Genomic DNA, 26,096 nt, shown 5'->3' on the forward strand with positions numbered 1-26,096 from the left:
GCCATACAGTATGCTTCTAAATGCTATGTTTAGAAAACACTGTAAAGTGTATGGACAGTCTTAGTCCGGTAATTTCATACATCCAATTTAGCAATATGTTCTTTGTTTTACGATGTTTTTTTAAATATTAAAATATTAAATATTAAAATATTGCCCTGTAACGATGTTTTTGCTTTTTGCAATGCTGTTAGTGGCAAGAGATATGGGCTTGTTTATTTGTGTCCATTTTGCAATTTCATAATACCCACATGAAATATGCGTTTGCACTATACTGCTGTATTTTTTGTATCATATATTATGTATATATAGATATTTATATTTCTAATAAAACTTTCTGGAACACAATTTGCCACATCCCAGACGCAACATGCCATTCAAAATGATTAATTTCGTTCCATATTTTCATCTGCCCATCGTTAATTTGTATTTCAGGGCCTCGTATTTGCCTGGGTAAGGGACTGGCTGAAATGGAATCGATCGTTCATTTTCTTCACCACGTTGCTTCAGAATTTCACCTTCAAGGTACCAGAGGGAGAGAACCCGCCCAGTGAAGTCGAGGGTCTGAACACGTCCACGTTTGCGCCATGTGACTACAAAGTGTGCGTTGTTAGACGCTAAAATAAAGTAACATGGACCCAGACAACAAATTGTGCGAGGTGGCTTTTGTGTGTGTGTGTGTGTGTGTGTGTTTGCGAGAGAGTGTGTGTGTGTGTGTGTCTGAGTGTGTGGGTGTTTTGTGTGTGTGTGTGTGTGTGTTTTTGTGAGTGTGAGTGTGTTTTTGTGTGAGTGTGTGTGTGTGTTTTTTTTTTGTGTGTGTGTGTGTTTGTGAGTGTGTGTGTGTGTGTTTGTGGATATACACCTGGTTGCTTTCTGTAAAAGTGTGTCGTATTACGGTGTATTGGACAACATTTCGAATTGGCCAATGTTGCCCTAGCTTCTCACTATTGCATTGCTTTCTTAGGTAACATTCCAGGTGTAACAGGAATAGAAGTCATAGGAATGGACGTCCGGGGCCCCATATGATAAGTACAGGTTAGGGTTAGTTGGAGTATCGAGGTTAATATATGGGACAAATGTCCCCCTGTACAAAGTAAAAGGGAGCGGACTACGGTTCCTAGCGGACTTCCATTGCTGTTACACCGGCAACTACAGTTTCTTACCCCTAGAAAACTGACTTAACAATATCATGGGTTATGGCTACGATATTTCACGTTCGTTTATTTTCTCATTTTTGCGAGTATTAGTTGCAAAGTCTTTGTAAGCTTTGTTCGTATGCAACATTTGCAAAGTACACGATGGCTATGATTGACATTGAAATATACAAAATGAAAAGATAATACTGTCACTATCCCTGTGGACATTCATCACGTATACGTATCACAAGTGAATGTGTTTTAACAATTAAGCACCATTTCTCTCTTGCAATATACTTTAAATCAGCTCAATGAGTCGATATAAGACCCGTCTGAAATACTCTTGTATGTTATTATAAGTGATAAAACAACTTCTAACTTCTAGTGAAATAAAGGTTTCTTATGATATAAGATTAGAAACATCTTTACCCATGCCACTGGACGAAATATAATTGGGAACTTTTTCTTCGTGAAAATCTCAGGGGGCCTTGTCTCGTGATGTGTCAAAAGCAAATCATCTCAAAATGTTAGTCTACCGGTTTACTTGAGGGGTGGAGAAATAATCAGATAGGGGCTATTTTTATTGTGTAAAATAAATTGGTTATTTGGTTAAAATAATCCCAGGTAGTTTTGCCCACAAAGGGCACCCAGACTTGCCCAACATTACATAAAAATAAAATAACTCTCTCTCCATCCACCCCGAGTATGATTTTCTGGTATGCTCCACTGCCATTGCCTTGAGTAATAGTGTGTTTGACTTCGGAGACAGCCGAGTTATCGGGAGCAAGTCCAAAGATAAAATAAAAAAGTTTTATCACAAAATTGCACCCTGTCTCCCAGTGTCTCCAAAGAAAGGTCTATCATCGTTCCCTGTCGAAGCAAGCCACTTGATTTCTCCACATCACTACGATGACAACGCCGGTGATGAGGATGATGCCGCCGACCACAGACGCCGCTATCACCCCGGCCAGCACTGACGGCTGGAGGTAGTACGGACTGGGAAAAACTAAACACACTGTAGTTATCTTACCTGTCTTCATGGTGAAGTCAGATATGGATACAGTGCATTAAATATATACAATTGTTTTACTGGATACTGTAGGCGAATTTCTAATCTTTTTTCTCAACCGTTGCTTCACGTTTAGTCTAATACACGAATTTTTCAACCTAACATCCTTGCTTTGTACGCGTAAGAACATTTGCAGTCAAATTTTTTCCCAAGGAAATTGTAACTCAAGTTATAATAATAATAATAATAATAATAATAATAATAATAATAATAAGAATAAGAATAATAATAATAATAATAACCTCACCCCTTTGTAGGATATGACATGGCTAATCTGTTGTTGAGACACTGTTGCTGCCAGTTCATGCCGTAGTTAGGAGAAGTACAGCAGTACCTGAGGAAACACGTACCACAACAGTGCTGGTCCTCAGAGCACCTGTCCCCCACCAGGTCCACCTTGTTGACGTCAGTGTAATCGTAACAGTCCCGACTGGGGTCGAATACTTGGCCGGTGGCTGTGGGATCAAGGAAAGAATGACTGGACGAATGAAAATATGTGTGTGCGAGAGGGAGAACTGCAGTGTGTGTGTGTGTGTGTGTGTGTGTGAGAGAGAGAGAGACAGAGGAAGAGAGAGAATTTGTTCATAAATTAACAGATGAAAAGTTGGTTGAATGAATGAACTAATGAATTACTTTCTTTGTGCATTGTGCATTGGTGTAAACGGCGGGGGTTAAGCCACGCCCTTTTTTTTGAAGCACGTCAGTCATACGCTCAGGTAGGAAGCTGAGCAGTATACAATGACAGCACGTCAACTGGCAAAAAAACAAAAACAAAAAAAAAAAAAAAAAAAAAAAAAAAGAAAACATCAAATTTACTTTGGTAGTTTTATACTTTTTATCCTAAAATTACCCACATAAAAACAGTGACTGTTAACCACTTTTGACATTATGGTAGGCTATAGGGGTATTCTTAAGCATTTTAAGCTTAAGAATTTCTTTTGTGTTTTAGTTTCATTTACGGGTCAAGGTGACAGCTAAGCGTGACTATAACGCAGGTCTATCGTTACCTGTCACGCGTTTATTGTTCAAGGTCAGACAGATTCTTTCAGTAATGTTAACTATTATAAGGTAGACAGATGAATTAGTTGCAGGCACATGCACCTACGCTACACCATGATGGTGCGTGACTTGACGTTATCGCGACGATCATATTTTAACTTAAACTTAACCGTCTACAAGCAGAGTTCTAATTGCATTTCATTCATTTTCTAATACCGATTAACCATTATATACTATTGCATTACGTCTCGGCTCTGTACATTTCACCGGACTCAACAGATGCAAACATAACGATAATCACAAAATACCGACGCAGACTCTGATGCCCCAGGAAAATATGCCATTAACTTCCGGGCTGGGCAACATCAACCCAATATTGGCCTTATCTGTGTTGTTTGTATGTAGCTTAATGAAGCTGCTACTGCATATACCTGAGCTAAACGTTCCCAGAAGCACGACAACAATACACCAGTCCAGCAAAGACGCCGGCTTCACGTCCCTGGGGAGCACCATGGTCTGGTAGGTCAACGTGAAGCGTTCCTTGGGTACAGCGACATTAATTCAGCAAGTGAAACTGACCATAAGAGCCTCGTTTTGAGCCTCAGGTGTGTACTTCAGGTGGGCCAGATCCCGCGCAAACATGACCTAGTTTACCTGCCACTGTTAATCTGATCCTTTGACAGACTCATTGTTGACAATAGGCCTATTTATATGTCATGGCCGTGGGCTGTTATGTCACAGCGCCACACGGTGGCCCCTCGTAAAATAATACTTTTTCTAAAAATATTAGCACTTAACTATGATTATGATAGACACGTTTAAATCTAGGAATTAATTTGTTTAAATCTGGAATTGCGGCAGACAAACTAAAAAGATTTGAGAGAGAGAGAGAGGAAAGAATGAAAAAATGACTAAACTCTCTACAAAATCTTGAAACTGACTCAACACAGCTGAAGTTAAAATTTGTTAACTTTACTTTCAGTATTTATTTTTTACTCCCCTATAATACAAACATAATAATAATAATGTCATATAAGACAACTGACAAGGGGTTGAAATAAGTGAATGTTTATCTAATGCAGATTTATTAAGATTTAACAAGCAATGTGAATAAAATGTCAATTTTTAAGTGTATTACTGTATTAAATATAATTACCACTGGCATTTGACAATCTTTAAACCCCCTCCCTCCCCAACCCACAATGAAAATCCCATGGCATTGTCATGACAATTCTCAAAAAATTTTCTCTTATCAAAGCTTAAAATACTTCAATGCATTTTCCTTTTTCTTCAAGACCAAAATTATTTTTATTTCAAGTTCTGGTTGACAAATCTGCATGTGTCAGTTTTAGCTTGCCAATTTTCTTAAATTTTGCAAAAAGGCCATCACAGAGCAGAAATCTTCGGACGCTGCCAGTTCCAACTATCTCTGCCCTTATTCCAAGGTTCCCGAATTCTCAAGAATACCTGAGGAAACTAAAGGAGCAAAGTGTATACTTCCAGTCAAATAAACATTTGTTGTTTACCATGGAAACAGGAAACATATGAACTCTAATTAACTTTGGTACAGAATATCATTCAGCTAGAATTATCGTAATAATCACTATAATATGTATAAAATTGTAGTCAATTCTTAAGAGAACTTGTTTCATATATAATATCCACCCCAAATTTGATCCTTGGGATTTTGAATCATCTTAAACGTAACCATCAAGTTGTTCAACCAACGCAATAATGACCCCCTCCCCCTCCTCTAGCGTTCCATCCACATCCAGTCAAGTCTTAACATCACTGCCTTCATCTCTTCAAAAGTTTCTTCTCAGTTATTCTGTTATTTCAAGGTGGTTATTAAGTCTCCTGGGGTTTTTATATTCCAATCATCTGTGTATCTGTATGTAGAGGGGGTTTGGAAATCTTTAGAAATGTTTATTTTTAATAAGATCTGTCATCTTCTATCACTGCCGGAGAACTCTGCCCCTGAAAAAATAATGAACATTTTGAATTAATTTAGTTTGTAACTGAACAAAACAATGTCACATAATGAAATACACTTGGAAATGGGGGATTTCATGACAGGTGGTATGACGTACCCTACCCTCATTATAAAGCTAAATTATCCAGAGAAAATACTTAAGACTAGTATAACTTTTTCGTGCCATTTCTTATGTTTTTCCTTTACAGACTGACATCAGTTTCTGTTCACATTTTGTATTCATTAAAAAAAATCTTTATCTTGACACATTTTTAGTCTTAATCTTCTCAGTGCCCTTATTTCAAACTCCTTACGTTATCGTCCTCCTTTCTTTTGTTTTTGGCTCGGGTCTGGCTCTGTTGAGAACTTTGAGGAAATCTGACGTCTTTGCACGCATCCGAGAGTGAATATATGCCTGGAGATGACGGAGGTGTACATTATTTTACCTTTTATATGAGAACAGTATGAAGATTAAAAGCCTTCCCCTTACATATCATAACCTTCAGATTAATTATATATATTAATTTTTTATTTCAAAACAATATACATCAAATCCACCAACTTTTTAGCTGACAGAAAGGAGAGATTCTATAAAATCAGCAATGAATTTCATAATAAAAATTTCAAATCAAATTCTTTTTATAGCACTTAAGTAACCTACAACACAACACATGAAACGACAGATCTGACACCTACCCATGTGATTTTTTATAATCTATTCCACTCGGTTCGAGATAAATGTATGGTTCAGGTCTTACCTTGGAGCACTTAATGTGATAGTGTAGGTAGTCCCTAAGTATATGTCTTACCTTGGAGCACTTAATGTGATAGTGTAGGTAGTCCCTAAGTCTACGTCTTACCTTGGAGCACTTAATGTGATAGTGTAGGTAGTCCCTAAGTCTACGTCTTACCTTGGAGCACTTAATGTGATAGTGTAGGTAGTCCCTAAGTCTACGTCTTACCTTGGAGCACTTAATGTGATAGTGTAGGTAGTCCCTAAGTCTACGTCTTACCTTGGAGCACTTAATGTGATAGTGTAGGTAGTCCCTAAGTGTACGTCTTACCTTGGAGCACTTAACGTGATAGTGTAGGTAGTCCCTAAGTCTACGTCTTACCTTGGAGCACTTAACGTGATAGTGTAGGTAGTCCCTAAGTGTACGTCTTACCTTGGAGCACTTAATGTGATAGTGTAGGTAGTCCCTAAGTGTACGTCTTACCTTGGAGCACTTAATGTTATAGTGTAGGTAGTCCCTTAGTCTACGTCTTACCTTGGAGCACTTAATGTGATAGTGTAGGTAGTCCCTAAGTGTACGTCTTACCTTGGAGCACTTAATGTGATAGTGTAGGTAGTCCCTAAGTGTACGTCTTACCTTGGAGCACTTAATGTGATAGTGTAGGTAGTCCCTAAGTCTACGTCTTACCTTGGAGCACTTAATGTGATAGTGTAGGTAGTCCCTAAGTCTACGTCTTACCTTGGAGCACTTAATGTGATAGTGTAGATAGTCCCTAAGTGTGTATCTTACCTTGGAGCATTAATGTGATAGTGTAGGTATTCCCTAAGTGTACGTCTTACCTTGGAGCACTTAATGTGATAATGTAGGTAGTCCCTTAGTCTATGTCTTACCTTGGAGCACTTAATGTGATAATGTAGGTAGTCCCTAAGTGTACGTCTCACCTTGGAGCACTTAATGTGATAATGTAGGTAGTCCCTAAGTGTACGTCTCACCTTGGAGCACTTAATGTGATAGCGTAGGTAGTCCCTAAGTGTACGTCTTACCTTGGAGCACTTAATGTGATAGTGTAGGTAGTCCCTAAGTGTGTATCTTACCTTGGAGCACTTAATGTGATAGTGTAGGTAGTCCCTAAGTGTACGTCTCACCTTGGAGCACTTAATGTGATAGTGTAGGTAGTCCCTAAGTGTACGTCTTACCTTGGAGCACTTAATGTGATAGTGTAGGTAGTCCCTAAGTGTACGTCTTACCTTGGAGCACTTAATGTGATAGTGTAGGTAGTCCCTAAGTGTACGTCTTACCTTGGAGCACTTAATGTGATAGTGTAGGTAGTCCCTAAGTGTACGTCTTACCTTGGAGCACTTAATGTGATAGTGTAGTTAGTCCCTAAGTCTACGTCTTACCTTGGAGCACTTAATGTGATGGTGTAGGTAGTCCCTAAGTCTACGTCTTACCTTGGAGCACTTAATGTGATAGTGTAGGTAGTCCCTAAGTCTACGTCTTACCTTGGAGCACTTAATGTGATAGTGTAGGTAGTCCCTAAGTCTACGTCTTACCTTGGAGCACTTAATGTGATAGTGTAGGTAGTCCCTTAGTCTACGTCTTACCTTGGAGCACTTAATGTGATAGTGTAGGTAGTCCCTTAGTATATGTCTTACCTTGGAGCACTTAATGTGATAGTGTAGGTAGTCCCTAAGTCTACGTCTTACCTTGGAGCACTTAATGTGATAGTGTAGATAGTCCCTAAGTCTACGTCTTACCTTGGAGCACTTAATGTGATAGTGTAGGTAGTCCTTAAGTGTATATCTTACCTTGGAGCACTTAATGTGATAGTGTAGTTAGTCCCTAAGTCTACGTCTTACCTTGGAGCACTTAATGTGATGGTGTAGGTAGTCCCTAAGTCTACGTCTTACCTTGGAGCACTTAATGTGATAGTGTAGGTAGTCCCTAAGTCTACATCTTACCTTGGAGCACTTAATGTGATAGTGTAGGTAGTCCCTAAGTCTACGTCTTACCTTGGAGCACTTAATGTGATAGTGTAGGTAGTCCCTAAGTCTACGTCTTACCTTGGAGCACTTAATGTGATAGTGTAGATAGTCCCTAAGTGTGTATCTTACCTTGGAGCATTAATGTGATAGTGTAGGTATTCCCTAAGTGTACGTCTTACCTTGGAGCACTTAATGTGATAATGTAGGTAGTCCCTTAGTCTATGTCTTACCTTGGAGCACTTAATGTGATAATGTAGGTAGTCCCTAAGTGTACGTCTCACCTTGGAGCACTTAATGTGATAATGTAGGTAGTCCCTAAGTGTACGTCTCACCTTGGAGCACTTAATGTGATAGCGTAGGTAGTCCCTAAGTGTACGTCTTACCTTGGAGCACTTAATGTGATAGTGTAGGTAGTCCCTAAGTGTGTATCTTACCTTGGAGCACTTAATGTGATAGTGTAGGTAGTCCCTAAGTGTACGTCTCACCTTGGAGCACTTAATGTGATAGTGTAGGTAGTCCCTAAGTGTACGTCTTACCTTGGAGCACTTAATGTGATAGTGTAGGTAGTCCCTAAGTGTACGTCTTACCTTGGAGCACTTAATGTGATAGTGTAGGTAGTCCCTAAGTGTACGTCTTACCTTGGAGCACTTAATGTGATAGTGTAGATAGTCCCTAAGTGTGTATCTTACCTTGGAGCACTTAATGTGATAGTGTAGGTAGTCCCTAAGTGTACGTCTTACCTTGGAGCACTTAATGTGATAGTGTAGGTAGTCCCTAAGTGTACGTCTTACCTTGGAGCACTTAATGTGATAGTGTAGGTAGTCCCTAAGTGTACGTCTTACCTTGGAGCACTTAATGTGATAGTGTAGATAGTCCCTAAGTGTGTATCTTACCTTGGAGCACTTAATGTGATAGTGTAGGTAGTCCCTAAGTGTGTATCTTACCTTGGAGCACTTAATGTGATAGTGTAGGTAGTCCCTAAGTGTACGTCTTACCTTGGAGCACTTAATGTGATAGTGTAGGTAGTCCCTAAGTGTACGTCTTACCTTGGAGCACTTAATGTGATAGTGTAGGTAGTCCCTAAGTGTACGTCTTACCTTGGAGCACTTAATGTGATAGTGTAGTTAGTCCCTAAGTCTACGTCTTACCTTGGAGCACTTAATGTGATGGTGTAGGTAGTCCCTAAGTCTACGTCTTACCTTGGAGCACTTAATGTGATAGTGTAGGTAGTCCCTAAGTCTACGTCTTACCTTGGAGCACTTAATGTGATAGTGTAGGTAGTCCCTAAGTCTACGTCTTACCTTGGAGCACTTAATGTGATAGTGTAGGTAGTCCCTTAGTCTACGTCTTACCTTGGAGCACTTAATGTGATAGTGTAGGTAGTCCCTTAGTATATGTCTTACCTTGGAGCACTTAATGTGATAGTGTAGGTAGTCCCTAAGTCTACGTCTTACCTTGGAGCACTTAATGTGATAGTGTAGATAGTCCCTAAGTCTACGTCTTACCTTGGAGCACTTAATGTGATAGTGTAGGTAGTCCTTAAGTGTATATCTTACCTTGGAGCACTTAATGTGATAGTGTAGTTAGTCCCTAAGTCTACGTCTTACCTTGGAGCACTTAATGTGATGGTGTAGGTAGTCCCTAAGTCTACGTCTTACCTTGGAGCACTTAATGTGATAGTGTAGGTAGTCCCTAAGTCTACATCTTACCTTGGAGCACTTAATGTGATAGTGTAGGTAGTCCCTTAGTATATGTCTTACCTTGGAGCACTTAATGTGATAGTGTAGGTAGTCCCTAAGTCTACGTCTTACCTTGGAGCACTTAATGTGATAGTGTAGATAGTCCCTAAGTCTACGTCTTACCTTGGAGCACTTAATGTGATAGTGTAGGTAGTCCTTAAGTGTATATCTTACCTTGGAGCACTTAATGTGATAGTGTAGGTAGTCCCTAAGTGTATGGATCAGGTTGATGGTGTTGTCACGGGCTGCAGGACTCGTGTGGCGCGGAAACAGGACTGAAAACAAAACACGAACAGAATGAAAATGCACTGACTGACCCCAAAGTCAATTAGGTAAGGTCGAGCTTTGACCTTTACGATGCCAATACTTAACTAGGAAAGAACAAGTCCTTGTGATTTCTGAGAAGTTGCATAAATAATGTTTTCTATTGGGTAGGCATTCTTTGAAAAAGAAGACAGTGACAACAACTAGTAGCAGGCTGAGTTATTCTACCATCTGATTCACTTCCACCTGGACATCAGGTGGGATCAAGACAGCAGAGAAGTTGCTCTAAACAGTTATCAAGTAAAGATATTCGATGGATCACCTACACAACGTAAAACATTCTTAAAGAATTAGTGCATAAGTTTAAGGACCTAAGAATAACTTGTTGGAAATTGACTAACTACAAAGAGCAGTCTGGTTACTCTGAGAATGAAGAGAGCTCACCAAATGTGATGTATCCGATGTTGTCGCCGGTCTTGGCGTCTGTCCCCTGGAGTTCCAGCGGAGGCTCCCGGTGACTGAACAGCACCTGGGGGGCCTGCTGGTAGCGACGCCGACCTTCCTTGAATTCCTGGGAAGATAAACAAATGGCAGAATGTTTTGGATGTTCTAAGAAGTGAGGCATAAATGAATAAACTTAAAATGAATAGTGTCATTTCAAGTTTTGGCTGAAGCCTTATAGTTAATATTTGTGACTATGGAAAAAAAAAGAGAACAAACCTTTTTGTTTATTTGATATAATGCAAATTACATAGATTGCTACAGTAATCAGATGTGCTTTCTTCCATAACAGATTAATTCAGCATAGAAAATCACCCAAATGAAATACATTATGGACTTAGAAAAACAGATAATATCATACACTAATAATGGAGTGATAATAACTCCCAAGTTGTAATTTGAATCTTTTTTTAATATAACTGTGATAACAACATAATGACTGATTTGCTGTTTCAAAGCAAGACTACATTTTCACAGATCTGCAGGTGAAATGACCGAAGACAAACTCCTGACTTACCTGCATAAACACCTTTCCAATGATGATGTCGTCATCGTCTTTGAACACCGTGCTAAAGATCACTGTCACACGATCCTTCTTTGCATCCACATACCTGGTGAAATAATAGGACAAACTTTTAACATTAACTGCCCTAAATTACTCACTGTCTTGGAGTAAATAAATAATTTGGTAAAAATATCTAACTAGCTCTTGTTTACTTTATATACATTTTTCAGTCAACGTGGTGAATATTAAGAACATTTCATGATTTTTCTGAAATATCTCAACTCTGTATTTTAATATTAAAAAACGTTAACAAGTGGTGAGTCATTTGCTTTAATAAGATCTAATGCAATTTTTAAACAGCTTTCATTATTTATCTCCGAAACTTACATGGTTTCCTCATCTCTGTAATTGATCACAGCTCGCTTTCGTCCTCCCTCCCCTTTTTCTTGAATTTCAAAGTATTTTTCAAATACAGATGCAAAGCAGTTACGTTTCAGAAGCCCTGCCTTCTTGACAACTTCTGGCCAATCAGAGGGAACATTTTCTAAATCGTAGACTAATGATACATTGTAGCCTGAAAATATAAATATGACTTTATTAAAATTACATTTCAGCATTTTTCTTTAGAGACTGAAAGGGAAATATATCCTCAGAATTTACAAGCAGGTACCCGTAAGAGTGTAAGAGTGAGTCTTGGTGCGAAGTGGAACACAGAAAAGCCATTGATTGTAGAGAGAATCGAAAACAAGAAGAAGTGTGGAAATCTGACTACATTCAGCATGTGAAAATGAACTGATCTACAGAGATCACTAGTTTCAAAGCGGATGAGCCCTAGAGCTATCGTAAGCGTATAGTTTTACCTTCTTCTGGCGTGGTGAGGAATGCACTGTACTCTCGCTTGATCAAATCATCTGCTCCGTGCTCCTGGAGATCTTTGTAGAACTTGAGAGAGATGCTGACCTGGAAGAGAAATGCACCACTTTTTCTACATTTTATTTTTTAGAAGATTTTCTCAGCAATCAAATCATATCATTATGATGTCAAACACCGCCTTCTAAGGGCAATTCTTTGCCCTACTAAAATGATGGCAATAATTGTAAATCACTCTTTTAAAAATTAAATTTTACATATTCTAAATATTCACTCAAATCAAGAAGACATCAGAATAATTATCCAATGAAAGGCATATTTCTCAATACTTACTCTAACTTTAAATTTGTCTCCATCTGGGTTGGATATATGGTAAATGACACCGTCAAAATCTAAAATGTACACATGGTATACAAACCATTAATATTTTAATCAGAGACAAAACAAAAAAATTGAAATTAGACAAGCATGGCTGCAGTTGTTTAATAATCATTAATAAAAAACAAACTGGTCGCACAGGACATAAGAAATGATCACAGACTTGCACACCTCCAAAATCAACATCACTGGCTGGTACTAGTTCTTTTCAAAATCTCTCTCTCTCTCTCTCTCTCTCTGGTCGAATTTTCTTTGATATTTTGAAAGTCACTATGCCTGTGGTCACTTAATCCCCTTACTAGTAACTACAAATGCTTTTATACTATTATAAAACTACAATTAAAAAAATTCCCTCACCTGCTACAGTGATATCAACACTTTCTGGTTTTCCCCTGTAAAAGATGAAAATTGTCTTAAAGTTATTCTCATATCACTTGATATTTCACTGTCTAACAGAACTCTAGAGTTTGTTCTGACCTGCTAATAATCAATGACAGCATTTTGCACAAGTTTAATTTTCCATTAACACAGCAATCTTTGATTTGATGGTAAAAAGCATCAGGTTAACAAAATTCAATAGAAAATGCAGTCATTCTTTCTGGTCCACAGATTTCCACCACTTAAATGCAAAAGTCTAGAATCTAAGTAAAACTAACCAAATTCATAAACAAGTACACATAAATTAACTTCTGAAAATCTGATTCTGACATATACTTCCTCATCTAAAAGACACTTTTTTAAAAAACAGGATTCAAATAAGGGCCATTTGATACCACACTAAGTAAATACACAGTCACTGATTTCTAACAACTGATTAAGCTAACAAAATGGGGAACAGCCTTTATCATCAATGATAAGCGCTGAAAGCTAAAGTTCCAATCACGGAGAGGTAAAATGAAACGTTTCAAACCATGTTACAAGACAAGTGCACTCAGTGACACGGGGAAACAGCAGTGCCAGTGGTTAGTAGAACACAAACATGCACAGCAAAATTTTATTTCTTTTTTTTTTGTACCACATTCTCTTTGCCTGCTAGGCTAGGGATATTTACTGCTGGGTACAAATAAAAAAAATTTCAACATATCGAGAATTAATCATTTTAAATGTGAAAAACAGAAAGGTTCTGGTATTTATCCATATGAAAACTTACTATTATGGCGAGTATTAATACAAAAATTGATATATGTTGCAAATTAAGAAAACCAAATCTGTAACATGTGACAATTGCAGTACAAACTAAAATCCAAGAAAGCTAAAAACTCTCATCCAGAGATTTGCCTAAATATAAATGTTTTAATTAGATTACCATTATCATCATTTTCAGAGAAAAAACTTAATCTATACGCACATTTTTAATTCACAACTCCGAAAAAGGTGTCACATAAGAAATCTACCTTTGTCAACTTCACAAATTGTATTTTGATAACACTTGATAACAATATATCATAATCTATCTTAACAATTCTTTGTCTTGTCTATGACAGACATCCCAACATTGTAATCAGACTGCAGGGTTAAATTTTACACTGATATGCCATTTTATTTTCTCAATTTTGGCCATTTTTTATGTAAATTTCTGTAACAAGCTGAGATACTATTTTTACAAAAATAAATAAATAAATAAATAAATGAGATCTTTAATTTTACAAGATCTGCTTAAAACATACTAAGTAAAACAAGCACATAAAACTAAAAACATGCTTAATATGTAAGTTTACAAGCTGTTATAATGTACTGTTCAGCCTACTAATATTAAATATTGACATCACACAACAACAACATTAATGCAACAACTAAGTATACTGTGCAGAGATGGAGTATGGAGGCAGAGGATTTGGGGGGGGGGGGGGGGGGGGGGGCAGAGAGGTCAGCTACATGCATAATACACAGGCAACTTATCACCCTGAATCTCACACAACTCTAAAATAAGACTTCACTCTTAACCTAGGTTATATCTTGCTAACAATTTAGAAATTCTCTGATGACTATGAGACTTTGATCTGGTAAAACAAACAACCAATTAAATACTGGATTTAATTTTTACAAACAATTTTGGAGTTAAAAGTTATGCCCTAAGTAAGTCAATTTTTTGTGGCAATTTAATTCAGTTTCTTTGTGTCTATTTTATCTTTTAAATTTTTTCTGCTTCAAAAGATTTTTGTTGGTCACCTTAATCAACTGCCTTATTTCAGTAAAATGAACATAAAAAACTTATGATCTGTTAAAAAAAAAAAAAAAAAAAGCAAACAATGACACTCAGGGTGATGGTGATGGTAGAAGTGCACTAAAAACCCCAGCAATCACAAAATGGCATCACATCAACACACTACAACACATAAATACCTTTTCTTATCATTTGTACTGTTTTGGGAGTAGAGACTGCAACAATAATAGAACAATACTAAAGATGTTTTTACCCTTCTGATTATGCTTTAAACTATGGACTTGTATAAATACTGATAGAATGATGAACTAAAATATTGAGAAAGTAAAAGTAAAATATATATTTTTCAGAAGAATATAAAAGTAGCTTGCTTCAAATATTGACATTATATAAATCTGGGTTCAAGAAATGATCTCAAATACCCTTTACATGCTGTGGGTTTCTGTGGAAAAAGAACAGTACAGTTCGACCATTCATTTTTATCAGACAAGAAGAAAGATGAACTTCAAAACATCTTAAACATTTAAGGCATTAACAGAAATCTGAAGCAAGCTTTATTTCACCAAACCTCTAGGTTCAGTAAGACACTAAGTTCACTATATACTTTCAAACTGTTAAAGGATGCATCATTTCAGAGTACAGAAAGTGAAAGAGTCAATGCCATTGTTAAAGTAACCATCAATGGCAATTTTTCTAAAACCTTTTTATCAAAAAGTTAACAATTAACAGCTGTACATTGAAGGGAAAACAACTGTTCGTATGACCAAAAAACACATTTTCCTTGGATAAACAACGTTCCATAATCTCCAGTGTGATAATGACAAGCAAGTTAAGTTGTTTACAATATGTGTATTATGAAATATGAATCTCATACGAACAGTTATTATCCCTTTATATAGCAGAAAATCTGGTCAAATATTGACATGAAGTATATGAAATAGGTTTGTTTGGCAAGGGAATTCAAGTTTCTGGACTAAGCTTAGACTGCTAAACTTGAGTAACTAACTTTGTAAAGTCAACTATGCAATTTGGGCTGGAAACTCAGAATTCATTTCAGAATAAAAAAAAAGAGCAGAATTTTTATGTCTTTGTAAAACCATCCTCAGTTGGCAAAGATCCTCAGCAGTCTTTGCATAGGTTATTCATAATTATGAGCTCTTGTGAAACACAGCTATGTTCTGAAAGTGAATCACTGAATGCTTGCTATCACCAAATTCATGCATGAGTACTCCTATTGATTATTTGTGAGCAAGTGGGATTTACGGAAGATGTAACCTATGGCATTTAGTAGAATAAGTTTGAGTGCAACTTTTGCCTGTCTTTATTTTCTTTTGAACTTCTAAGGCTATGGCGGTTATTTTTTGTTTTAGAAGCTGTCTATAATAAATATTTAAGAGATACAACTGATTTTGATCTTTTTTATTGCATTTGGTGGACTAGGTGGTTTTTAAATTCAACAAATGATCAAAGTGACAGCTGAGCATGGAGATGAGAGGTAAGATAAGAATTTGTGAGCTCCTCACCATGGTGCATTCAAAAACTGGTTTTGGTTTTACACTTTTGAGGCATTTGCTAACATGCCTTAGCACAGTGTACATAGCAAAATCGTCAAAAGGAGTGCTGACGCATGAATTTCGCGTTAAATGCCCGTCATATCGCACGCCAGTAACGTACCGCCTGTTGAACTGGATAGACTAACCAGGAAGTTATGACTGACTATTTAATCAATACGAAACAACTGCATGAGAATAACCTATTTGTATTCAAGGGCAGGTATATGTCACAAAACTAAGAACTAAAAAAACTCGACAATGAATTACAGCTAAACTGAGCTGTCTGCATCGACTCAATCGGCCGGCGGTCACTAAATCTGGACAGGGAACCGGCAACTATTTAAAATATTTTTACAAAAACATACCCGCTTAATGCATTCTTGAATTTGAGTGTCAACGTTTCTTCCACGACCCTATTATTGATTTCCAGTAAAATCATCCTTCTGGTAGACGTATTAAGACCCCAATCAAAATTCAAGAAATGGGTGGACTTTCAGGAAGTAAGATGGCGTCGTGACTCAGAGGCAAATATTCGATAGAGGGCAGAAGAATCACTCCGCTGTTTTTCGTTGGAAGTGATATTAATCTATCAGATAATGTAGAATGTTCTGAGGCAAATAATCTGATAATAAATCAAAATTATTTGAACAACAGAGTGAAAATACTGTCATTTAGAAAACATTTACCTGGATGCTCTTTAGCTTTGGAGTACAGAAACGATTGACGGGTGAAGGTCACGAGAAGATTTACGTTTGCCGCCCACGGAATATTAATCAAAAGATTGGAGCTTCTTATCTTTCTGGCTCTTAGGTAGAGGTCGGACTGCATGCAAACATGCGGTAGCTGTATTTCATCTTGGATATCTACCGGTAGGTGCAGTGTGAAATGAGATAATTTGATAATAAACCGCCGATGTCATAGACGGGGTTGTTTGGAAAAGGAAACTGAGAGCTTCCATGTCAGCGCTTCGTTTAATTTATCTTAGAACGTTCACTTGATGTAACAGCCTGTATTTTGTTTCCTAGAACAGTTGTATTGAGAAGAATGCTCTCTGTGTCGCGTGGTGGAAGTGACGTAAGATAAACACCAATTGTTGCAAGATCGAAAAACGACACCATCAAGTTAAAGGAAGAAAAAATCCAGGGTTCGAAAAAGCGACAGTCGGCTTGTTTTGATCACAGACAATGGCAGGCGACGGTCAAAGCAGATGCAGTAAGTACTAAGCAAGAATCTCCCTCCCTGGTCAGGGACAACAGTATTTCATTGATTATTTTCAGATTGTGTCAGATAAAATAGGCTTGCGTGATGTATACAGTTGGTTCAGTGCACCAAACAGTTGGTGTGCAGTTGTTGTTTAGCAGCCCATGTGTTACAATACTCATTAGTATACATAAAGAGAATATCTTGATGAACATAGTGTTGAACAGTTTCATTAGCTATGTTATTGTAATAGACTTGTGAAGATTATTTTGTCTATAGCTACTTATATGTCTCATCTTACCATCAATCAAAAGAATCTTCACAAGTCTATTGATGAACATGATTTTGACATTTAACTTTCTTTTCCTAAAATTGAAAATTCACAGTTCATTTCATGGGAGTTTTGGAACATACCTTCTTTTAACAAGAGTTATTTGCTAAACTTTTAGTTGTTTTTGCATAAAATAATATCTTCAAATATTGTGTCAAAACTCAAGAATAGAAAATTTTTCTTTAGTTTCATTCCGTATGTAGTATCACATTTTCAGTAGCTTTAGCTACTATTAAATATTTTGTCATTCTACAGCACTCTACAAGTGGTATTGCAACGTACAGTGTCCCATTGTATATTTCAATATCTTTACCATTATCATCATTGTAAACTTTACCCTTGGTGTCTTGTAGGTCGTTTCAAGGAATGGCTGAAGAGTCCAGCTTTCATGGTATACTTTAGTCACACACTGTCAGCGTGGGTAAGATCCTATTTCTGCTGTCTGATGAAACAGTATTTTATTTGATTCACAAGAAAAACTTACTTTGTAAATTTAATTTGACTCTAAGTCTCTTGCAGATGTATGCTGTCTAGTAGCAGTTTTCCCTAGCACTGTTATAATCTTTTATGATTATCATAGTAATGACATGAACAATCATTTGAAATCTCGTGTTAACTCAAGCCAAACATTGGCCCAAGACTCCTAATTAAATTTAGTAAGGGTGATTTCATCTTGTCAGTCACTATATTAACTTTGAAGTTTTAAAAAATGAAATGTGATAATCATGAAAGTTAACATAAATGTAACAATTTTCTGCTCCAAGTTTTTTCTCCTCCATTTCTTGAATTTTCTTGAATAAATCCTATACAGTAAACTATATATGACAGACAAATTGTATTTGATGGTAGAATTTTTTATAAGAATAATTTAATCCATAAAATCATTCTGCTCAGTGCATACATTGTTTAAAGACCTCATCTCTTTCATCTTCAGGGAGATCGCATGTGGAGTTTTGCAGTCGGTCTTTTCTTGGTCCAGCTTTCAGAGGATCTCCGCCTGGTGGCAGTGTATGGATTTACACGAGGAGGATCTATTCTTCTGTTTGGAGCTGTTATTGGAGACTGGATAGACAGGAATATGAGGCTCAGAGGTTAACACATAGCCCCAGTTTTACAAAACTAAAGTCAGGTTTTCTGGCTAAGAACTTAATTACCAAGGTTGTCTTCGCATCTGCAGACCCCCCCCCCTTTCCAATTGTCCTGGATCCAACCCTGTATCCTGTATTGAGGTTGACTGGAAATTTGGAGAATTGTCCTAAAACATTACCAAATTGAATGTTTTTTGTAAATAGGTGCAATTTTTCATTGGGGTAGACTTCAATATTTGGTCTAAAAGTTAAGATCAGTTTTCGGGATGAAGTTTTTTCTTTGTAAGCAGGCCCTTGATGAAGAGATTTGTAGACCGACAAAACCTCTTACTTTTGTGCCCCTTGTTTGCTTGTCTGGCAACTTTGCATAAACAATTTTCAGTTTGAGTTAGTTGGCTTTTTATTTTATAATTTCATATTATGATGTGATATCACTCTCTGTCTTTATAGAAATTGTTTCTTTTTATTCAGGGTATTAAACACCATTTATTTATAGTTTGCAAAGTTGTTTATTATTTATTTCAACTTTCTTTATTTCTTCCCATTGTGAACATTAGCTCTGTTTTATGTTTCAGCTGTGCGCATCTCCCTCTTCATCCAAAACACTGCCGTTATTTTATCTGCCATCTTACTATGTATCATGTTCACATTAGAGTAAGTATTTTATCTGCCATGATCATTTGTAGAAAAACTGGTGTTTAAGGGGCTTCCAGTGAAGATTATACGTTTACATAAAGAATTTTAAACAGGCAGGAGTGAAACTTCGCATTCAGTAGTGTCAAAGCACATTTGAAGAAAAACTGATCTTATAAAAGACTTAAGAAGTGACAATACAACAATCCATTGGCATTGCTATGATTGATATTGCAGACCTTCAATAAGGAAAATCAGAGTTTATGCACTCTGCACATAATTTTGAACAGCGTACATTTTGCATTGTTTTGATAGTGGGTAACTACGAATGCCAAGTAAAAGGATTCTAACTAGTTCATTGATTTATGCATAAAACCAAAATTTCAGTTTTACAACATATACCTTTAGTTATAATCTTAAATCATGTGATGGGATTTCTTGATTTGAATAAAAAAGAAATCCCCAGGGCAGAAATGACATTGTTTAGCATGGACAGGGCCTCTGGCATACTGGAGATTATAGAAACTGAATATAGCACGTAAACACTAACCTCAGCAACATCTATTTAAAAATTATCCCTGTGAAATACACAAATATGTGTAATTTTGTTATAACTTTCAAATTTTGTGAGTAACTGTGTGATATCATACATTTGTCTGGAAATGGCAAACTTTAAGAAACTGCAACCTTCTAAACTTCATTGATTATGATTTTATTGACAGCAGGTGAAATGAAACATTGTTTCGTACAGATATCAATTTTGCTTTATGTACCCCTTAATTTATTAATCTTATTTTTCGTTAGGTTTCTCATTATCTTTTGTGTAAAGATGGTAAAAAGGGCATTTTATTCCTTAAGACTTGCACCCATTTTTAGCTACAGTGCATGAACTTTATACACCTTTCATTTGAAAGACAAAATCATCACATTAAATCACTTTAGAAATGATTTATTTTACCAAGGTCCAGTAATATTTTATTTTATCAATTATTATTTTCAATCAGCAGTTTCCAGCTTGTCTTAATTTACAGAGATTTTATTTTATTTCTGCATCAGAATCGACAGTAGCCTATTTTGTGCATCATTATTTTCTGCTATTTTTCTGTACATTTGACAGCTTTCCTGCCTTGTTATTTCTACCAGGTCTCACATCATGAAGACATGGGAGGGCGGACTGTTCACTCTGTTTGCCATTCTGGTCATCGTCATAGCGGACATTGCAGCGCTGGCCAGCGTAGCCACCAAGATCTGTGTGGAGAGAGACTGGGTAGTTGTCATGTGTCAGGGTAACAAGGGCAAGCTGGCAAGTAAGTCTATTAATTAGTTCTGATAATTAGATCTGTGTAGAGAGAGACTGGGTAGTTGTTATGTGTCAGGGTAACAAGGGCAAGCTGGCAAGTAAGTCTATTAATTAGTTCTGATAATTAGATCTGTGTAGAGAGAGACTGGGTAGTTGTTATGTGTCAGGGTAACAAGGGCAAGCTGGCAAGTAAGTCTATTAATTAGTTCTGATAATTATAGGAATTCCTATAGGATCCTATAGGAAATCCTATAGGAAATGTGCCCTATGGGATCTTATAAGATTTCCTATAGGATCCTATAGGAAATTTTCGTAAGGGATATGCCCCTAACAAGTTGCTGTTTAAAAAGAACAACACCTACTGTGAATGAAATGAATATTTCACCTGACGCATCCCATCTTTACTACTTCAGGTCTCAATGCCACAGTGAGAAGAATCGACCTAACGACCGCCATCTTGGCTCCAGCAGCGGTGGGTCAGATAATGACATACTCCGAGACTGGCACGCTGCCTGCACACGTCGTTGGCGCTATTTTTATCGCATGTTGGAATGTGGTGTCCATGTTCCTGGAGTACGGGCTGCTGTACAGTGTGTACAGAAAGGTACCAGAGCTGGCCGTGAAGAGAGTGAAAGGAGAACCAGAGGCTGTGGAGAACAAACTCACCAGTAGGAGAATGCTTTATCTGCTGCCACTCATGCTTTCTTTCTTTCTTTCTTTCCACATTCCTCTCTTTTTTTTTCAATTCTCCCCTCAATTTCAATTCTCCCTATTTAACATTTTTCTTCCATTTGTCACTGATGTGATGCAAATGTAGTTCTAGATAGATATTTTACTTCAATTTGAATAGTTGTTAAGATTTTACTGGGATTGAAGATGTAAGTTGTGGAGATAGTAAAATTGCTAGGACTTATTACTGGAGGAAAACTTGTAAATAATTTGAATAATAATTCATGACAGATATTTTATTGCCATAGAAGTTATAAGAAAATATGCTCTTGAAAGAGAACATATTTTATGAAATTTTTGTCAACATCAAGTTGTTGGGAATTGAATCAGTTGGCTACTGCTCACCATTGCTTGAGCTCTGCTTCTGCTGTTAATCTTTTAATGCTTCTGCTGTTAATCTTTTAAAAGTGTTTGATTTAATGGGGAATTTTACACCTTACTAATTCCAGCGCCAGAAAAGCCCACAGAGATGGAGCCAGACCTTGCTGGGGAGTTAGAGACAGATAATGAGCTGAACAAGTCAGAGGAGGAGGCCACGGAGGAGAAAATGCTGCCCAAAGTGGAGAAGAGTGAAGACCAGGAGAAGGTGGAGATGGCTGACGAGGTGGGTTCACATCTGAATGCCATTCTGACACTGGTTGTTGGGGTACTAGGAGCAAAAGACCTTCACAAAGCAAGAAAAATTATGATAAAAGAAAAAATACTTTTCTGGAAATCTGAACAGTTATGGTAAAAGAAAAAAGTATCACTAAAGTATGTCCAGTCCAAAACCATAGAGAAAAAATTATAAGCTATAACAAAGAAATTGTATTCTAGGAAATTTCAACATTTTATTCCTCTTCACTAAGGTACAACCAAACATAGGGAAATTAAATAACTGATGATCTAATCCACAATCTCTCATTTTTATTGTTAAGAGTGAAATTTGCCAGTCTCCCTTCTGAGAACAGAAAAAAGCAACAAAACAAAACAAAACAAAAATACTGCTTGATACAATTCTGGTAAAATTCCACCCTCTTACCTTATGCATACGTAAAACATTGTATAATTTGAATCACCATAAAAATGTATTAGTACCAAAATGAAATCATGAATATAGCAATTATAATTCCAGGAAGAGTACAAGTCCCCTTACTCAGCCACCACAGCTGCAGATGAGGAGCTGGACAAGAGTTGTTTCCAGTTGATGTTCTCCAAGTTCATCGTTCTTTTCACAGGCTGGGGCATCTACATGAGACAGTCTGTAATGTTAGCAGGACTCGGGCTGGCCTTTCTCTACATGACTGTCCTGGGCTTTGATAACGTTACCGTGGGTACGTGTCACATGACTGTCACACAACTGCTGGGGTTTGACTTATTTTGGGGGAGGGGTGTGTAAATTTCACTTGTAAGTGACAAGGTCTTCATGGGGACAATATTGCCATTTTTGGACCAATTCTGTCACTCTTTTCACATTTTAAATTTATAAGCAGTATCTGCTAACTTTTTTTTCAGTGTCATTCATTTATTGAAATTTTACCACAATTTGCAAGGAATGATACCATAAACAATTTTTTAAAATTTTTCAATATTTTATGAATGGCACAATCAAAATCAAAGCTTTTAATAATATCGACTATGATAAGCACCTTTCAGTGCGGAATTTTTTTATGCTGTCTCAGTAACTTTCCCTGTATTCCAGGTTATGCCTTCTCACAAGGTTACACAGAGTCCATTCTGGGAATCTGCATGGCGATTGGCTCCTTGATGGGAATCCTGGGAACTGTGGGATTTACCTTCCTTCGCAAACGGATTGGAGTTGAGCGCACGGGCCTGTTTGGGTTCAGCCTGGAAATCTCTTGCCTGACGCTGTGCGTAGTCTCCATTTGGACCCCTGGCAGTCCATTTATTGGCTATCACGACACATCCCAAAAGTATACAATAACGACGTGCGAGCTGAAGCCACCTCAGGGTAATGCCACAGTGCTGCCCCCTATTGTTGTGAGTGGCATTGTTCCGGTATTACCAACTTCACCAGAAAACAATACAGATTTTGGACGACGACGACGTCGCTCAGTTCCCTTTGATTCCCAACATCAATACTCATACTTCATAAATGATGACTTTTCTACAGCTGGGATGCTTCAGCCAATCAGAATGGAGAATATAATCAGTTTCCATGACAACCAAGATGTTAGTGTCCATGGAAACAGTCATGTGATTGTAAAAAGACAAGCTAATAATGTATCTCTAGCAACCACCCCCGAGGGGTCTGTGGATGACTCGCCACCCTCCGTGCTGGCTCTTCCTTTTGATGCCTCTTATAACTTTTCAAATGCCAGCAACGAGGCAGGAACTTTTGACAATGCCACCCACACTTGTAAGACTGAAGTCAAAGGTTCTCTGATATCTGTGTCTCTCTTCATAGCTGGGATCATCACTGGCAGGTTTGGTGAGTACACACGTGGATTGAGAAAGAATCTTTGCTGCTACAGAATCCCATACAGAAACATTTCTTAAGGAGATGTATAGTGTCACATTTAGTAAATGATTTGACCAGTAGGTTATTACAGGTTGCTTAAAAACAAACGGAAATATTCTGAGTGAAATGCATTAAAATTACTAGTAAGACTAAGTTCTACTGCAGCTTACATTTGCAGTTGCCATGTGGACGATTGTTTTCTAAAATTTTTCACCAACACAACTTGTTTCTCTCCAGGCCTCTGGATGGCAGACCTGTCTGTGACACAGCTGATCCAGGAGAACGTTGCGGAACAGGAGCGCGGAGTAGTCAACGGTGTCCAGAGCTCACTAAACATGTTACTGGACATGGTCAAATTTTTACTGGTGATTGTCGCTCCTCGCCCAGATACTTTTGCCATCTTGATTATTTTGTCCTTTAGCTTTGTTTGCTGCGGAGGAGTGTTTTATGCCCTGTACTCGAGAAAAATTCGCGGTCATCTATTCCATTTTGAGAAGTGCGTGTGTTGCAGGGCGGGTCCTCGGACGCCGAAGAAGGATCACACGAGTTTGGCGGTCATCACAGCAGAAACGCCAAATGCTAGTACAAGTACTGTAGTGACATAATGTTATGTGTCATGGCTATGTTTAACATTTGGAGATAGAAAAAGAGAAAAAGGTTGATATGGAACTGTCCATTGGTATTTTAATAGTTGCCAGGCACACAGCAACAAGATTCAAATGAGAAATATGCTTCTGGCTGCCAATTACTTCTCTTCAAAGAGTTGTGACCACTTTGTGTTGCAAAAATGCAGTGTAACATTTTAGATATTAACAACAAACTGCATTTACTTGGACACTTATTAAAAGATATATAGGCTTGGTGTTGTACTGCATTTTTAATTCTGTTTTATCCGAGAAAAAAATATTGTATTGTCAGTTTTTCATTTGTTGTATTGTGAATAAAAATAAGGCAAAGGTTAGGGGTAAGTGCATCCTATTTGAGGCTTTTCTTGCCAGAGAGTGCCACCTATTGAACACTGCCATGACAACAGTCATATCTGTTTTACAAAAAAGGAAAAAAGTTAAAGAAGCTGGCTTCTCTCAGCTGGCCCAATATCATTATTATCATTATCAATATCTTTGACAAGGTTTTAAAGGCACAATTGATTATTAAATAATTGATTTATTTTGGCCATTTTATTGTGGATAAATACTTTATATTTTTGGTGAAGGTAAGAAATGAAACATATGACAGCGCACTTTTCCAATGCATCAATTTCTTAATTGTGAAATGGCTTTACCAGCTGACAATAACAGACACCCAGGTGTGGACTACACTATAATTTTGCTTTTTCCCCCAAAGAAATCCCCTGTATTAACTATAGTTTTAGCCATTTGCCTAGTATTAGTATTGTTACGTATTTATACAGAACATTCTTTGTGTTAAGAATGTGATGATGGAATTTTAGTTCCCATAGTATTTTTGGAATGAACAGTTTAACCAAAGGCCCTGACTGAGACAGGAGACAGTAGAGCAATAGTTTGATCGAGTTTGTGCAGTGATTTTCAATTGTGGACAGTAGATAGGACCTTGTACCGTATAGAAGACCGGAATCTGACTTGTTACTTGCATGGAATTGAGAAAATGAGTTTTTATCGTTAAGTTTTAACGGCTCTCTTTGTAATTTAGAGCCATTTGTTTTACAATGTTTTAATGTTAGTGGTTTAGATTGCATGTTGAGAGAAAGTCTCAGATCATTGTGATAAGTAAATATTGTAATCAAGTCATGGTATGTCAAATGATCATTGTGATAAAGAGGGAACATGTTATCTGATATTTTTCTAATTTCATAGTGTTGTGTTATTACAAAGATTATTCCATTTCTGCAACTGGAGGGAGGAAAACAGAGGTTATTTTACCCAACTTCGACACCGATTAGATCTTGATCATTCAACCAAGAGATAAATTTTCTTAGACTGTAGTGTGCTTTCAAATATTGAACTCTACTCCCTTGTGAACATGGATAATCTTGTATTCAATGTCAGGAAGATGTTCAATCATAATTGTGATGTAAATTCTGTCCATTAGATTAAGGCATATCACAATTTCTTCTCTAACATTCTCTCGCCTCGGGCAACTTCCAAGTGTTCCTTGCTTTTCAGTAAAATTTGTTACATTGCTTATTTAATAAAAGTTGCAATAATAAAGTATATTGTACTAAAAAAAAGACTTGTTTCTTGAAAAAAATCCAAGGTTGCAGCCATGGTCAGAATATAAAAGAAAAGAAAGCTTTTTCAGGAACCACTTGGCCAATCCCCCACTGCAAGCTTGTCTCTTGATAAATATCAACTTACATGTCCTCACAAGAAAATACAATATTCCCGTGATGTTTGTAAAACTTTCAAAAACACTAAAAACAGATCTCAACATGGCTTACTTGAATCAAATAGCAGCTCAGTTACATTTCAGAAAGCAAAATGCAACCACTGAAACAGAAAAAAACCCG

At 37.2% G+C, this 26,096-nt stretch overlaps 3 protein-coding genes across 11 annotated transcripts; 1 reads left to right on the plus strand and 2 right to left on the minus strand.

Annotated features, from left to right (window-relative positions):
* Positions 1 to 1,191: 1,191 nt before the first annotated feature.
* On the minus strand, positions 1,192 to 3,893 carry LOC106158298 (protein shisa-3 homolog). Its single transcript, XM_013534217.3, has 3 exons — positions 3,633 to 3,893; positions 2,450 to 2,657; positions 1,192 to 2,129 (listed from the first exon to the last, which is right to left on the minus strand). Exons 1-3 carry the CDS (start codon positions 3,712 to 3,714, stop codon positions 1,994 to 1,996), a joined length of 426 nt encoding a protein of 141 aa, XP_013389671.2. The 5' UTR covers positions 3,715 to 3,893; the 3' UTR covers positions 1,192 to 1,993.
* Positions 3,894 to 4,157: 264 nt separating this feature from the next.
* Positions 4,158 to 16,414, minus strand: LOC106158311 (actin-related protein 2/3 complex subunit 2). Of its 3 annotated transcripts, XM_013534231.2 has the most exons (11): positions 16,232 to 16,412; positions 14,493 to 14,528; positions 12,507 to 12,541; positions 12,105 to 12,163; positions 11,762 to 11,861; positions 11,289 to 11,475; positions 10,914 to 11,007; positions 10,340 to 10,466; positions 9,806 to 9,906; positions 5,488 to 5,588; positions 4,158 to 5,178 (listed from the first exon to the last, which is right to left on the minus strand). In XM_013534231.2, the coding sequence occupies exons 1-11, from the start codon at positions 16,303 to 16,305 to the stop codon at positions 5,157 to 5,159; spliced, it is 936 nt and encodes a 311-aa protein (XP_013389685.1). In that variant the 5' UTR covers positions 16,306 to 16,412; the 3' UTR covers positions 4,158 to 5,156. The 3 variants fall into 3 exon arrangements, with proteins under 3 accessions (XP_013389685.1, XP_013389686.1, XP_086870416.1); XM_013534232.2 differs by lacking the exon at positions 14,493 to 14,528 and having other exon boundaries at positions 16,232 to 16,413; XM_087014290.1 differs by lacking the exons at positions 4,158 to 5,178; positions 14,493 to 14,528 and having other exon boundaries at positions 5,484 to 5,588; positions 16,232 to 16,414.
* A 142-nt stretch (positions 16,415 to 16,556) lies between these two features.
* Positions 16,557 to 25,817, plus strand: LOC106158305 (ferroportin). 7 transcript variants are annotated; one of them, XM_013534222.2, is made up of 11 exons: positions 16,557 to 16,676; positions 16,892 to 17,078; positions 17,751 to 17,818; positions 18,332 to 18,488; positions 19,061 to 19,139; positions 20,262 to 20,425; positions 20,832 to 21,086; positions 21,597 to 21,751; positions 22,262 to 22,460; positions 22,829 to 23,578; positions 23,846 to 25,817. In XM_013534222.2, the coding sequence occupies exons 2-11, from the start codon at positions 17,051 to 17,053 to the stop codon at positions 24,211 to 24,213; spliced, it is 2,223 nt and encodes a 740-aa protein (XP_013389676.1). In that variant the 5' UTR covers positions 16,557 to 16,676; positions 16,892 to 17,050; the 3' UTR covers positions 24,214 to 25,817. The 7 variants fall into 7 exon arrangements, with proteins under 7 accessions (XP_013389676.1, XP_086870412.1, XP_013389677.1 ...); XM_087014286.1 differs by having other exon boundaries at positions 16,562 to 16,735; XM_013534223.2 differs by having other exon boundaries at positions 16,564 to 16,705.
* Positions 25,818 to 26,096: the final 279 nt, after the last annotated feature.

This window comes from Lingula anatina, chromosome 5 (genome assembly GCF_051362555.1).
Source record: "Lingula anatina isolate TDL-2025a chromosome 5, LinAna3.0, whole genome shotgun sequence".
Classification (NCBI taxonomy): domain Eukaryota; kingdom Metazoa; phylum Brachiopoda; class Lingulata; order Lingulida; family Lingulidae; genus Lingula; species Lingula anatina.